The following is a 14392-nucleotide window of genomic DNA, read 5'->3' on the forward strand; positions in this document are numbered from 1 at the left end:
TCCACTAATTGAAATGCACAGAAACATCCATCCATCCATCCATTTTCTGAGCCGCTTCTCCTCACTAGGGTCGCGGGCGTGCTGGAGCCTATCCCAGCTGTCATTGGGCAGGAGGCGGGGTACACCCTGAACTGGTTGTGCACAGAAACAATCCACAGATTTCCCCACCTTTGTTGTTGTAAACATCCAAGTAGTTTGGTGCAGAGAAGATGGTGATGAGGGATGGGAATCCTGTGGTCTGACTTTTACGATACATCCGGTAACTGGCAAAAACCACAACAAAAACAATAAATACATTTTTGATTTTTTTTTTTAAATAGACAATTTGGTCTTTTAAAGTGCATGCATATATTGTATCACTGTGAGAACTTACCCTGCATCTTGTGCCTCATGTGCTCGGATAATTGATAAGAGGTTATTGCTCTGTAGGAACTCACACACAGCTGGATAACTGAAAGAAAAAAAAAGTAATGTTAAAAAAAGTAAAAGTGAACTAATAAATAATTGTCTGTTTTTTGGAATAAACCAGAATTTAAATACTGTGCATCCGGCAATTATTCACAGTGCATTTTGTTGTGTTACAGCCTTATTCCAGAACAAATTATTATTTTTTCCCCCCATCAAAATTCTATTTCCGTCTTTTACATTTGGGATTGTTTTTTACTTCAGTTTTTATTTTTAGTTTACTTGCTAAAAAAAAAAAAAAAAAAAAAAAAGCAAAAGTTGCACATTGTCATTATGGGATATGTATAAACTTTCTAGGGAAATTGTTGTTGTTTTTTTTAGTTAATTTTGGTTGGCTGTAATATAAAAAATGGAAAAAAGTGAAGCGCTCTGAATGCTTTCTTGGAAATTTAGTTTAGCAGTTTTGAAGTCAACCAGATCAAGGAATGAGACTCCCAGCCAATCTTGTTGTTTATTAATACACCCAGGACTTTGTTTATATACACTCTCTCCATGTTTACCCTTTCTACCGTTTTCATTTCTTGTACTGCACCCTATTTGGTTTACAGTTTCCAAATACAATGAATTTAGTTTTATTTTGATTTAATATTGTTGTTAAATCCTTTTAAAAATGTTATTAATTTCTGAAGTGGTTGATGAAAAAAGTAAATTTTTATTTGTGTCATTAGCATAAAATATAGATTTCAACACTTCACATAATTTGCAAATGTCATTTATGTACAAGTTAAAACGGATTGGCCCCTGTGAGACACCACGTGTTATATCCAAATCCTTTGACTTGTACTCCCCCAACCAATTCACTACTCCCCCCCAAATCCCATATTGTTCCATAACAAATGAATGAGGCACACAATGTTACCCTCAAATGACATGAAAATGTTTTGTTTTCCTCTATCACACAACATAATGTCAGGTTAGTGATTATACATCCATTCACCAGTGGCTGAAACAAGATTTATAACTCATAAATATATTAATTTGGTCTATAAAATCACTAAATGTGAAATTAATGAAATGAAATGCTAATGGAATATAAACCCAGTAGGGCTCTGAGATCTACAGACTCAGGTCAAATAGTGGAGCACAGAGTTCAAAGCAAACATGGTGAAGCAGCATTTTGCCGTTACGCCGCACACAAATGGAATAAGTTGCCAACAGAAGTTATGTCATCCCCAAGTGTGAATGTTTTTAAGTCCAAGTTAAAAACTCTTCTTTTTTCTCATGCTTTTTAGCGCGTTTCAACTTCAATGCTCGGTCTTGCACTGTACGCTGTTTTAATTGTATTTATTTTCCCTCTTTGTTTTAAATGTTTATCAGCTGTTTTTTGTCTTTGTTTTTAAATGCTTTTAATCATGTAAAGCACATTGTTTTTAAATGCTTTTAATCATGTTACCTTGTGTATAAAATGCGCCATATAAATAAATTTGCTTTGCTTTGCTAATGAAAAATTTGTCACGGATGATGCAAGCATATACAATAATCCAATAGCTACTCAAACAAAAAAAAATAGCATTGCAAGCAGCAGTCACAGCTTTCTGCCCTCAAGCTTTAACCTGAGAGAAAATGAACTCTAATCACACATAGCATAAAAAAGACTGTATAGTTCATACAATACTTACAATATATTCATCTTGAAGTCTAGATTGACAGTGAGGGATTACGTGAAAAAGTTTGTTTTGTTTTTTAAAACATGGTATTCTTACAGAATTTAGGACTAGGACTTGTAGAGTGCGGATTCCAACAGAAGAAGGGTCTGATAATTGAGATAGTTCCATGCTGCATTATGAATATAAATCCACTATGTAGAAGCTCTCAACACAGCTGTTATATAACACTGTGAAAGATGTTATGTCATTTGGAAACATCTTCAAGCCCTAGTGTTTGGGAAAAAAACAAAAAAAAAGATTAGATATTGATGGGTAAAGGCTTTTGTTTTCATCTTGTTGTCCTTTTAGTTGTATTATACAACCAAATTTAAAAAAGATAACTAATCACACTTAATTGCTGTTCTTATTTGTTGCTTGAATACCATCCCTATGAGGAATTATTTCAGTTGGTGTCGTATAATGTCCTCCAGTATCAGATAACATGTAGATAACCAAGCTAACATTGTATAAAAATCTTCCTGAAGGCATCAGCCAAACGAGGGAAGGAGGGAATATGACACTCCGTGACTCCACAGAGCTTTTGTTGCTTGGCACACTAGTGTGTTACATTTTGTGGTGTGACTGCTATACACTTCGTTAAAAGTAGTCAGGTTTTTTTTTCACTTCATAGATAATGGAAACAGAAATATGGCCTGGCATGAAGCATGTTGGCATATCTACCTACATAACAATTACAGTGCAGTTGAACCTCAAAAGTCACTAAGGACTGCCTCCATAAGTGTGTTTTGCTTTTGTGGGGGCTAATTATAACCATAAAATCAGAAATTGGACATAGTGCAAAACAAAACAGTCTGGCTGTTAATACAATATGAGCAATAATAAAATAATAAAATTACATTCCAAATTCATTTTACCAAACAGATGCTAACGTATATAACCATTTAGCTATTTTTGATTACACAACCAACAATGCTGAGTATCAATTTCTTACAAAGTCCAGATCGATGAAGCGACCACAAAACTCAAAATGGGCTCGTATGCTGCCTGCCAACAGTCATACAACAGGGCTTCATTAATTTCAGTAATACATACTAGACTTTACACCGATTTCATCGGGCTGATCGGTATCGGCCAATGTTTAGCATTTTATGCTGATCGGCATTAACGTCATAATTTGCCGATCCGATCAATGATGTCATTAATCGGCTCCTCAAAAGACATTATCTCCGCGTCGCCGTGTGCACAGTATATTTGAATTCAAAAGCTAGTTTATTTTTAGCCTTGTCGCGTGTCTTTTGATGTAGTACTGTAAATATCTGAACGGCCAAAGAAGTTATTTAAAAAAAAATGTAAAAAATCATCAGCGGTGTGGGACAGACAACACGTCGGCGACAGGCAACACGTACTGCCCGGATCAGGCTACAAGACAAATTTGCTCTTTCACAATTGCACTGTCAGACTACTGCAATAAAATCTTGCATTCCGATACCACAGCATCCCATTTTTTACGATCATTGGGCTTTAGCTTGTCAACTCAAAGGTGACCGGATACACTCGTTACCATGGCAACGGCAACAATATTGGTCAATATGAGTCGCTGACCTGGTTTAAGTTTGACAGCTCTTTGTCTGTTGAATGCACAAGGCAATAAATGACATAAGACTTGCAAAATAACTAGATCAGATTTCGGCATTGTTGTGATGTTGTGTTGCCAATTAATATTCAAGTAACTGTCCTCTTCGTGGTTGCTACACCCCCACTCATCTCAGGAAAACTGGCTGAGCTTTAATGCTGCATCTTGTGCAAAGCTGAAACTTTGCATCACATGCCAACCTCACGGCAGTTGAAGAATAAATGGCTTGAATTTATTTTTGAAGAAATTCCAAAGCATTCCAGAATTGTGCTGTGTTTGCACATTCTGTGGTTACCTAGATGGGCAGCTGCCGCCAAGCCATTCAAATACACTATATGAAGCATACATGTGTTGTGTTTAATAATACTTAACTACGATATTTATAATTTATAATGTAACTGTGAATGAAATAGTAAACTTGCATTTATTATCTCCAGCAATGAACATTGCACGCAGGTTCAATTCAAGTGAATGAAAGTGGATGATGCGATTAAACCCTAAATATCACTCTCTCATAATTTTATCCACGTCCCCTTTCAGCTCACATTCCCTATTAGTGGGCCAACAATCCAATGCTCAGTGACTTGTGCTATACAATGATTGTAAGACCCCACATCGACGGATACAAAGGCGACCTTGCTATGATAACTTGGCGGCCACAAGAAGCCATGATATCGCCAAGGGCCAACCAGAGAAAAGCTGTTTTCCATATTTAAATTAAGAAGAACAGTAATCCAATTCGCGCAAAATTTATTAAATATCAAATAATGAAAAATCCGTCCGTCTCAACTGGCAGGCGTGAAAGACCAACAAGAAGAGTTTGAAAAAGGGCAACCTGGGCATTTCCAACCCAAATTATCTTGCAAACCCGATAAAAGGACTTCAAAGATTATTGAAAAAAAATAAAAACTGTTGTTTTGACAGTGACAGTTTCAGATGGAACAAATTATTTCATTTAATAGGATTTGGTATATGCATTTGAAATTAGAATAACTTTGAAGTTTTGTGTTCAAGTTTGGTGGTATTACCAGTATTGATTGTTTGAAAGGGCTGGATTGGATGAATGGTTCTTTCTAAATGACTCAAGTGACTAATTGACTTTACACTGATCATCATCAATTGTTAAAGTCCAGTCACTTCCTAATTTAACGCAGCATGTTGCACATGCCTCCCATCATCTTCCTCTCCTCGAGCACTTCACCACTTCCCATCCACAGCGCCATCAAACTTTCACAAGTGTTTGAAATATTTAAACGTCCAAGGTTTGTGCTGGGAGGAAGACAAGGAGGCCACTGTACCCCGAGCACCTGGCGAAACTGTGCCGTTTCTTTTATCTGGGTCACATGGCGAACGTTTCCAAGGTGGCCCATATATAAATTACGGAAATAGCTGCGCTCACCCTCACATGGATACGCTTTCTGCGCCACAATGGCTGACAGTGAGCACTGACAAGACTGCTAAATGCTGTACTCAAAAAGTGGTTAAAAAAAAAAAATGCATCTCCAAGTTACAAATACGCGCAATTTTTGCATGGCATTTATTTAAGATCATGTTTGTCTTTTTGTCTTGAATAAAGGATGCCTATTAAAGCAGGAAATCAAAATCCCAAAGTACATGGACAAGAATATATTCTGTTCACTCCAACGGTTTCTATTGATTAGTCAGAGAAAACATACACACACACACACACACAAACACACACACATGCACACACACACTGCCTGCCCGCGGCTCACATTTCTTCTCTCCTTTGTGAAATTATGTGTCGGTTCTGCCTGCGAGTGAGAGAGCGCAAGTGAGAAATCTGACAAGTGAGAATGAGCGAGAGAGACAGAGATGGAAGTTATGCGTTGCAAACACCCTTATAAGATTGATCTGTCAGAGCGCTGGTCATTGACTTCGTTTGTCTTGATCAACAAAATTCAATGACTTAACTTGATCCCTCATTGTAGAATTTTGTTTTAGCATTTTCTTGTAAACGTCAATGCAGTATTTTGATGACAACATTTTTAAAGTCAATGTGTGTGTGCGTGTGTGTGTGTGTCCTTGAAAAGGAGATAAGTGTGTAGCTGAGGGGTTTGCACATGCTATGATGCTCAAGTAGCTTTGTCTAGTATGAACATAATTAAATTATCTACTAAATTTGACACACGACAGAATCACTTCCTGAGAAAAATAAATTACTTTGGAGTTTTAATTTTCCAAGATTGCTCCACTGACAAAAATAAGTAATAAGTAGGACGTTTAATGTGATGCAGTCAGTATAACAGTCAGGCTTAGATTTGCCTGCGTAAAGTGAGATGTTTTTTCCCCCTACTGAACCTAAAGATGATGATATTTCTTGCCTTAAAATTCATTATATATATGTACATATACATATATATATATATATATATATATATATATATATATATATATATATACATATATATATATACATATACATATATATATATATATATATATATATATATATACATATATATATATACACATACATACATACACACGCGCGCGCACGCAATGGATCTAGTAAGATCCATTGCAAAAGCGGTCTCAAATACCCCATCATTGCAACAATAATAATGCTTAGTTTTCATTGTCACAGTCAGTTTATGATTGTGATTGTAGTTTGCTTCATTCTGAAGTGTTTCAAATTGTGTATTTTTGCCCTCTTGCATAGCTAAAGTAGGTAGACCATTGTCAAATTATCATAACATATTATTCAGTTTCTTTCTTCTTTTCTTAAAGAATAATAAAGCTGGATTAATTATTTGAGACAAAATAATATACTCCATTAGAAGAGCATGTCAAAAAGGAAACCCTTTTTTAAAATTCACACTAACATTGAAGGCCAAATCAGACCCATGTGACAGTTACAAATTAGAGTGGTTATGTGTTATGGCCATTTCTTTTTTTTTTTCTTTTCTTTTTTTTGTCCTGTTTGGCTGTTAGGTCAAGCAGAATGGAAAATCTGTATCCCTTTTATGCCGGGACAGTTTTACTGTGTCACAGTGGCGTTTTTAAGCTTCCGCTGTGGTATTATAATTGAGGTTTATTGCGAACCAGACTTGATGAGTCTAACAGAACAAAGTTTCTAGAAGGGAGAGAGTAACAAAGACAAAAGACAAAGAACTAATTGCAAAGGATGAGAGAAGCAAATCATTACATTATCTACAACAATGAAACATTAAATTTGAGTGTTGCATGGGGCTGTAGTGCTACACCCTGTGAGGTAAGATCAGGACAAGATAGAACAGGACAAGAACAGGAGAAGAAGCATGCAGGACAAGGGTCGTGAACCCGGCTGTACAACTGAAGTGTGGTGGCATAAATTATGTAAATTATAAATGTCTACAGGACGAGAGTCTAAGTGAGGGGATACACAAGCGATTTGTATATTCATGAGTTATTTGTTGCACTAAGTGCGTGACCCCGCACCCAGAGTCCTAGGGGGGTGTGCCTGCGGATACATGCAAGTAAATTTATACCGTTTTAGATGCACAAAGACTGACAGAAGTGTCCTGTAATTGCTGTGGCCGCACCGCGGCGGCTGAGGACCCCGCCCAATCAATTGAGGGCCGGGATCAGGCCCAGGGGTCCACCCGAGAGCAGCCCGGGGAACGGGACACGTCCCACACTGAGGGACCCAGGGCAGTTCGCCGGCCCCACCGAGGCACCCCGACAACCCAGCGGGGCCACCAGAGACCGAATGCCACCCACCTAGCCAACCACCCCACCCCACCCACCGCCCCACACGCCCCGCCACCCCACCCCCAGGGGAGCCAGATGCCCCCCCAACACATAGGGCCTTCGTTGCAGCCATGCCCGCCCAGCCCGAGGGCGGGAGAGTGTCCCTTGTTTGTTGGACAGGAGGGCGGATAGGGGCACCCGACAAGGGAACAATAGGCAACCCAGGGAGCAGCCACGGGCCATGAGAGGTCAGCCCCAACACCAAGCAGTCATGCAGCCCGGGGGGCCGGCCTTGGGAGCACCGCCATGCAAGTAAGTGAGACCCACCTCCCCCATGTTACTATGACTGCCAGGTCCCCGACTGGCAGTCATTGGCCCTACCCAGTGTATCAGTGCCCCCCGAGTGTTGTGGTGCATTCAAATCTGGATAGGTCAGTGAGCCGAGGGCGTGGGGGCAGGGCTGCCAGGCACTACTGCCTAACAGCAGAGTGTGTGTGATGCATTTAAAATCCAGGGGGGCAGGCAGGGCGGAGGGGCAGGGCGCACGGTCACCAGCTCTTCCAGCTCCTTCCCTCAGGTAGACGCTACCGATCAATGCAAACTAGAACTAGTAGACATTCCAACAGCTTCTTCCCTCTTGCGATCAACTTCTTAAACACCTAACCTATAATTCCATTACAACAAGCTGGCAATTTTTTGACTTGAGTTCGTTGTCACATTTCTGTGGGGCCAATTATGTATTACACGTGCACTCACTGTAGTTGTCTCGCCATGCTGCACTATTTGCATATACTGGCCACTCATGCCAGAGTAGCATCTGCTCCATTTGCACACTGATTGAGGAGTATCTGTAACATTTGCACAACCAACATTGTCCCAGATTATCGCACAACTCGTCACTTTAAACCGCATACACTCCTTGAAGTCTCAGCGCCCCTTGCACAATGGTCATTGCACCGAACTATTGCAATATTAGTCATTCGAACTGCTCTAAGTGCTAGAGGACTCTGCATCTTTTTGCACAATTGTTTTTTGTCAATGTCTTTGTCTCCAAAGTGTTCTGTAAATTGACTGTCTGTTGTACTAGAGCGGCTCCAACTACCGGAGACAAATTCCTTGTGTGTTTTGGACATACTTGGCAAATAAAGATGATTCTGATTCTGATATACAGTGAATGGTGTGAGTGTGTGCTCAGTGAGCGATTAAGAGGCATGGCTCCGCAGGTCGGGCCCATTAGGCCGGACAACCACTGATCAAGAGGGCCATTCCACCCAGACGTGCAGCACCAACCCCGGGCCCCACCCACCCCACACCCCCGCCAGCACCCACTATCCACCCATGAGCGTGGCAGTGACCCCCCCCCAAACCAGGCAGGGAAAAGAACCCCACAGCAGGCCCCACAGCCCGCAGGGGAACGCCCGTCCCCCCACGGGAAGAGGAAAAGGCGACCGCAGCGGGACGCAAGGAACGGAGAGAAGAGGAGGAAGCAGGCCGGAGAGCGACAGGGGGCCCCACCACCCCCACCAGCACGGGTGCCAGCCTGCACCGCCCCAGCACCCACGGAACATGGGTGAGTCACCATCACACCACCATTACTCCCCAGGAGGTCACCCCAGTGGTTCCCCCCTACCCCCGAGATCAGAAAGTAGTGAAAAAAAGTCCCTCCCCCACAGACTCCGGAACAGCAAACACAGGGACAAGAGGAGACGATCCCCACAGCATGCATGTGTCTTTTCACCATGCAAATCGATCTAAAATATGTGAAAATAAAAATAAATAAATAGAATAATAAAACAACGTCGACAACAAACAATATAGAATTCCATTGTTTACTTTCCCACTTATGAAAATAGTCTTCCTATTGTCAAATGTCAGATGGCACCCAACTCAGGCAAAGGAATCTAGAGTCTAGATTTAGCATGTTGAGGAAAAGGTGACCAGCTATCTTCGTATATGTGTAATTGATTTGTTCGTTCTGCTGATATTTTTTCTAACGCAATATATTCTATGATGAGATTTAGCCACTGATTGATGTTAATAGCTTGCTTGTTTTTCCAGTTTAATAGAATTGTTTTCTTAGCGGTAGCTAACGCGACAAGTAATCGTTGTGAATATTTATTAGGGAGGCCTGCGTGGGTTTTCTCCGGGCACTACGGTTTCCTCCCACATCCCAAAAACATGCATGAATTGGAGACTCTAAATTGCCCATAGGTGTGACTGTGAGTGCGAATGGTTATTTGTTTGTATGTGCCCTGCGATTGGCTGGCAACCAGTTCAGGGTGTACCCCGCTTCCTGCCCGATGATAGCTGGGATAAGCTCCAGCACGCCCGCGACCCTAGTGAGGAGAAGCGGCTCAAAAAATGGATGGATGGATATTTTTGGTGCATTGCACGCATATATTAGATGGAGAGAAGCCCATTTTATGCATAGTGTACTGAATAAAGTGTGTTCTATGGAGCACTTTATATTGTATAAGCTGTAGATTTGTGTTTTTTGTCATTCTAAACATATTGTTACAAATCTGTATCCAGTAGCTGCGGTCAGCAGACATGGAGAGGTCTTGTTCCCATTTGGTGATTGGTAAGTGCATTCATTGATTTAGTACATGAAATTAATTTATAAACTTTTGAGAGATTGATTTTACTTTGCGGGAGAAGCTTCATTATTTGCTTGACCAACTCCGGCAGTTCGAGGGTGCTCTGGAGTTTTGGTATTCTTTTTTTAATTGCTGCTTTTAATTTATTGTATTGAAGAAGGTTTCCGGCTGTTATTTGGAATTCTTGGAACAGTTCATCACATGTCCTAAAAACATTATTGTTAAATAGTTGTTGTAGGTGATTAATTCCATGTTGTTCCCAGGTACTAAAATGAAGGGGTATATTATTAATTTCGAAATCTGAATTATGACAGATTGGGGAGAGCTTACTTGGAGCTAATTGATCTGCAGGAGTACATGAGTTTGCTGTTATTTGTCCAGTTAATGGAGTACCGTATTTTCACGACCATAGGGCGCACCGTATAAAAAGCCGCAATCTCAGTTACGTGGTCTATTTCTGTATTTAACACATACATAAGGTGCACCGTATTATTGGCGCAGGCATGGTAAAACATACGCTATCTTAAAACATACGGTGCGCTAAAACAATGTTTTTAAAAAGGCAGCGGGAGCAAAACTGAGTTCGGTTGTACTTTATTGAACTATTTAACAATGTACTCATGTTATTTTTTTATCAATCCTCATCCACAAATCCATCAAAGTCCTCATCCTCTGTATCCGAAATGAACACCTGGGCAAGTACTCAATCAAACACGCTAAGTTCCCTCTCGTCATTGTCGGAGTCAGTCTTGTTGCCGTGCGGCTCCCCAGAAAAGATGCTGGCTTTTACGAAAGCTCGAACGACAGGGCAAGCAGACACGTTAGCCCAAGCATCCACAATCCATTCACAAATTGTGGCGTAACTCGCCCGGCGCCGCCTCCTAGTCTTAGGAAAACTGTGTTCACCATCTGTCATCCATCGCTTCCATGTCGGTCGCAACTTCACTTTGAACGCCCTGTGTTACACTGATGTCCAGCGGTTGGAGTTCCTTAGTCAAGCCTCCCGGAATGATGACAAGCTTCCTCACTTGCTGCACATGGCAGAGTTATTGCACTCAGTCGAATGGTGACTTGAGATGCTTCTCCCGGCTCATTAATCCATTGCTCGAGTTGGTCTTCCAACTCGGGCCACCTCGCCTTGTTTCCGCATTTTGTTTTTCTTTTTTTTCCTGCGGAAACTCAGCTTCGTCTTCTTGACTTGGCGAAGCTCGTTTTCCTGCTTCCTACACTTACGAACCATGGATTCGTTGATCTTGAATTCTCTCCCGGCTGCTCGATTCCCGTGTTCCTCCGCGCAACTAATAGCTTGCAGTTTAAACTGTGCTTCGTAAGTGTGTCTCTTCGTAGGTGCCATTTTCGGGGGTCCTTAGTCCAACTTGGGCCACCTCGCCTTGTTTCCGCGTTTTTTTTTTTTTTTTTTTTCGCGGAAACTCATCTTCGTCTTTTGGACTTGGCGAAGCTCGTTTTCCTGCTTCCTACACTTGCGAACCATCGATTCGTTGATCTTGAATTCTCTTACGGCTGCTTGATTCCCTTGTTCCTCCGCGTAACTGATAGCTTGCAGTTTAAACTGTGCTTCGTACGCGTGTCTCTTCGTAGGTGCCATTTTCGGGGGTCTTTAGCTAGACTGATGTTGTTTAGCACAATGCACACCCCAGCGCTATATACCTACTGGGGGCGTGGCTTTAGCATCCTCCTTCACGCACCATTCCCCCTTTACGTCCGCATGCTGTCCTCAGCCACGTCCGCTTTTCCTCTGTATAAGCAGCGTGCCGGCAGGAAATGCTCCCAGTCAGTCAAGCGGTCAAAAAAAAGGTCAAGCGGAGCACTCATCACACAACAACATTATTGATGTTGGAACTCGGTGCGCACATAAGGCACGCCGCATTATAAGGCGCCCCATCCATTTTGGAGAAAATTTAAGACTTTTAAGTGCGCCTTATGGTCGTGAAAATACGGTAGTCTGATATTTGTGAAAATGTTTTAATGAGATTGAAAACTGCCTGAATAGAATACTTGGGTTCCTCTAAGTAAAGAAGAATATCATCAGCCTATAGATTTATTTTGTGTTCTGTCACTAGTGAGCAGATACCTTTAATATTAGCATTCAGACGTATAGCGGCAGCAAGAGGTTCGATAAATATTGCAAATAGCATTGGTGATAGTGGACATCCTAGTCTGGTTCCTCTTTGTAATGTAAAACTTTGTGAAGTGATCCTATTTGTGGTGACTGTCGCTTTCGGCGCATTGTATAATGTTGCTATCCAATGTATAAATGAATCTCCAAAGTACTGTAAACAGGAAAGCCCAGTTAACTTTATCGAAAGCTTTCTCTGCATCAAGTGACATGATGATTGCGTTTAGATTTTTACGCGGTGATATGCTTATTAAATTCAACAGACATCTGACATTATTTGTGGAACTTCTACCTTTAATGAACCTTGTCTGGTCATAGTGGATTATTGACGGAAGTAACTTTTCAAGTCTCACTGCGAGGGCTTTCGGGATAATCTTGATATCTAAATTAATCACCGATCAGGGCCGATAATTCGCCGGGAGAGTGGGGTCTTTACCTGGCTTTAGTAATAACTTAATTGAAGCTGTGTTCATATGGCTACTAATTCTACCTTTATCCTTTATCTCATTGACTGTTCTGAAAAATAGAGGGGCTAGTATTGGCCAAAAATGTTTAATGAATTCAACAGGGATTCCGTCCGGGCCAGGCGGCTGTCCCGGTTGCATATTTTTTAATGTCTTATGTAATTCTGTGATGGTTAAAGGAACATCAAGGCTGTCTTTAATTTGTGTATTTAATTGAGGGATGTTTAGATCCTTAATAAAAGTTTCAATTTCTTTTTTATCTCGGTTGTTTGAAGATGCGTATAAGCTACTATAAAATTTTTAAAAATGTAATTTATTTCTAACGGTGACTGTGTACAGTTGCCGTTTGAATCTTGAATGGCTGTAATTAATGATTTTTCTTTATTGCGCTGAAGTTGGTTCGCAAGGAATTTTCCCGATTTATTATTGTACTCAAAGTTAATGTATCTTAACTGTTGTTGTAGAAAATCTTTTCTTTTTGATAAGATAACGTCTAACTGATGTTTTGCCTTTTGAAGTTTGTTTCTAAGCGTATCTATCGGATTAATTACATAATCTTCTGTGAGGTGTTTAATTTTTTTCCTCAATTCCATTTTCCAATTTTTGTTCTTGTTTTTTTCTTATACAAAGAATATGATATGATTCGACCTCTCAAAAGAGCTTTCCCGATTTCCCACAACAGAGATGGGGATGTAGTTGGGGAGTCGTTGAATTTCAGACACTCATCTCATTCCTCCCTCACGAAAGAATCAAAATCTGGGTCCTTCAATAGGGACGTGTTGAAGTGCCATGTTGGTGGGGGTCCCAAATTTGATTCAACTTTTAGATTGAGAGAAATCAGGTGCGTGATCGCTGATGATGATTGGATGTATTTTGGGAGTAATTCTTTGAGCTGCCGAATTGTTTGAAAGAAATAAATCTATTCTTGAGAAAGAGCGGTCAACTGACGAGAAAAATGTGTATTCTTTTTTTGTGGGGTTTTTCAGCCTCCACATGTCAACGAGACCAAAGTCATCCATATACTGCTCTAGTATATTAGAGCATTGTGGCTGATTACTATTTTTGAGATTTGAGCGATCTATTAGGAGATTTAGCGTAAGGTTAAAATCACCTCCCATAATAATTGTAGAAGTGGCTGACAAGTTTAACAAGTGTGAAAAAAGCATGTGAAAAAAGGCTGGATTATCCTTATTTGGCGCGTATACATTGACAATTGTATAAACCTTCGTAGACTAATTATATATCGGCCTTCTGGATCTGCTACTGTACTATTTATTGTAAAAAGTAGTCTTTTATGGACTAGTATTGAGACTCCTTTGTCTCCAGTTATAAAAGGGTGAGATAATCTGAGTGAAATTAGAGTCAATGAGGCATTTTTCTTCTGACTTAGTAAGGTGCGTTTCTTGTAGTAGGAGGAGGTCTGTATAAGTTTAGTGGTATAATTCATAATCTTAATTCTCTTTGCCTGTGATCGAATGCCATTGACATTCCAAGACACGAATGTTAAGTGTGACATATAATGGGTGTGTGTATCATAATTTTAAATAGATTTGGTACTATGCATTCTTTGTTGTTGTTTTTTTGACAGTTTTCGTGAGATTATTTGGTATTGTGTTGATGAATGTTATTTAGAGAGGGTGATAGAGATGCTATATTTGAGTACTGCAAAGCCAGGGTACATAGAAGGGTAACGAGCAAACACTAAACATAGGAAACAAACAGTGACAAGGGGATAATATGGTGTGTGGTGGTGTTTTGTGGTGCGCAAAAAGAGTTTTGAGCGACTTGTGCGTTTA

The 14392-nt window shown here is 40.5% G+C and overlaps 1 protein-coding gene across 2 annotated transcripts in view; it reads right to left on the bottom strand.

Moving 5' to 3' along the window:
• Positions 1–14392, bottom strand: part of LOC133467303 (protein phosphatase 3 catalytic subunit alpha-like) — a 51547-nt gene that overhangs the window by 13060 nt on the left and 24095 nt on the right. For both annotated transcript variants that reach the window (XM_061752016.1, XM_061752015.1), the window contains exons 7-8: positions 374–451; positions 169–263 (exon numbers count right to left, since the gene is read on the bottom strand). In XM_061752016.1, the coding sequence (XP_061608000.1) occupies positions 169–263; positions 374–451 (173 nt within the window). The remainder of the gene's footprint in view (positions 1–168; positions 264–373; positions 452–14392) is intronic.

This window comes from Phyllopteryx taeniolatus, chromosome 17, assembly GCF_024500385.1.
Source record: "Phyllopteryx taeniolatus isolate TA_2022b chromosome 17, UOR_Ptae_1.2, whole genome shotgun sequence".
NCBI lineage: Eukaryota > Metazoa > Chordata > Actinopteri > Syngnathiformes > Syngnathidae > Phyllopteryx > Phyllopteryx taeniolatus.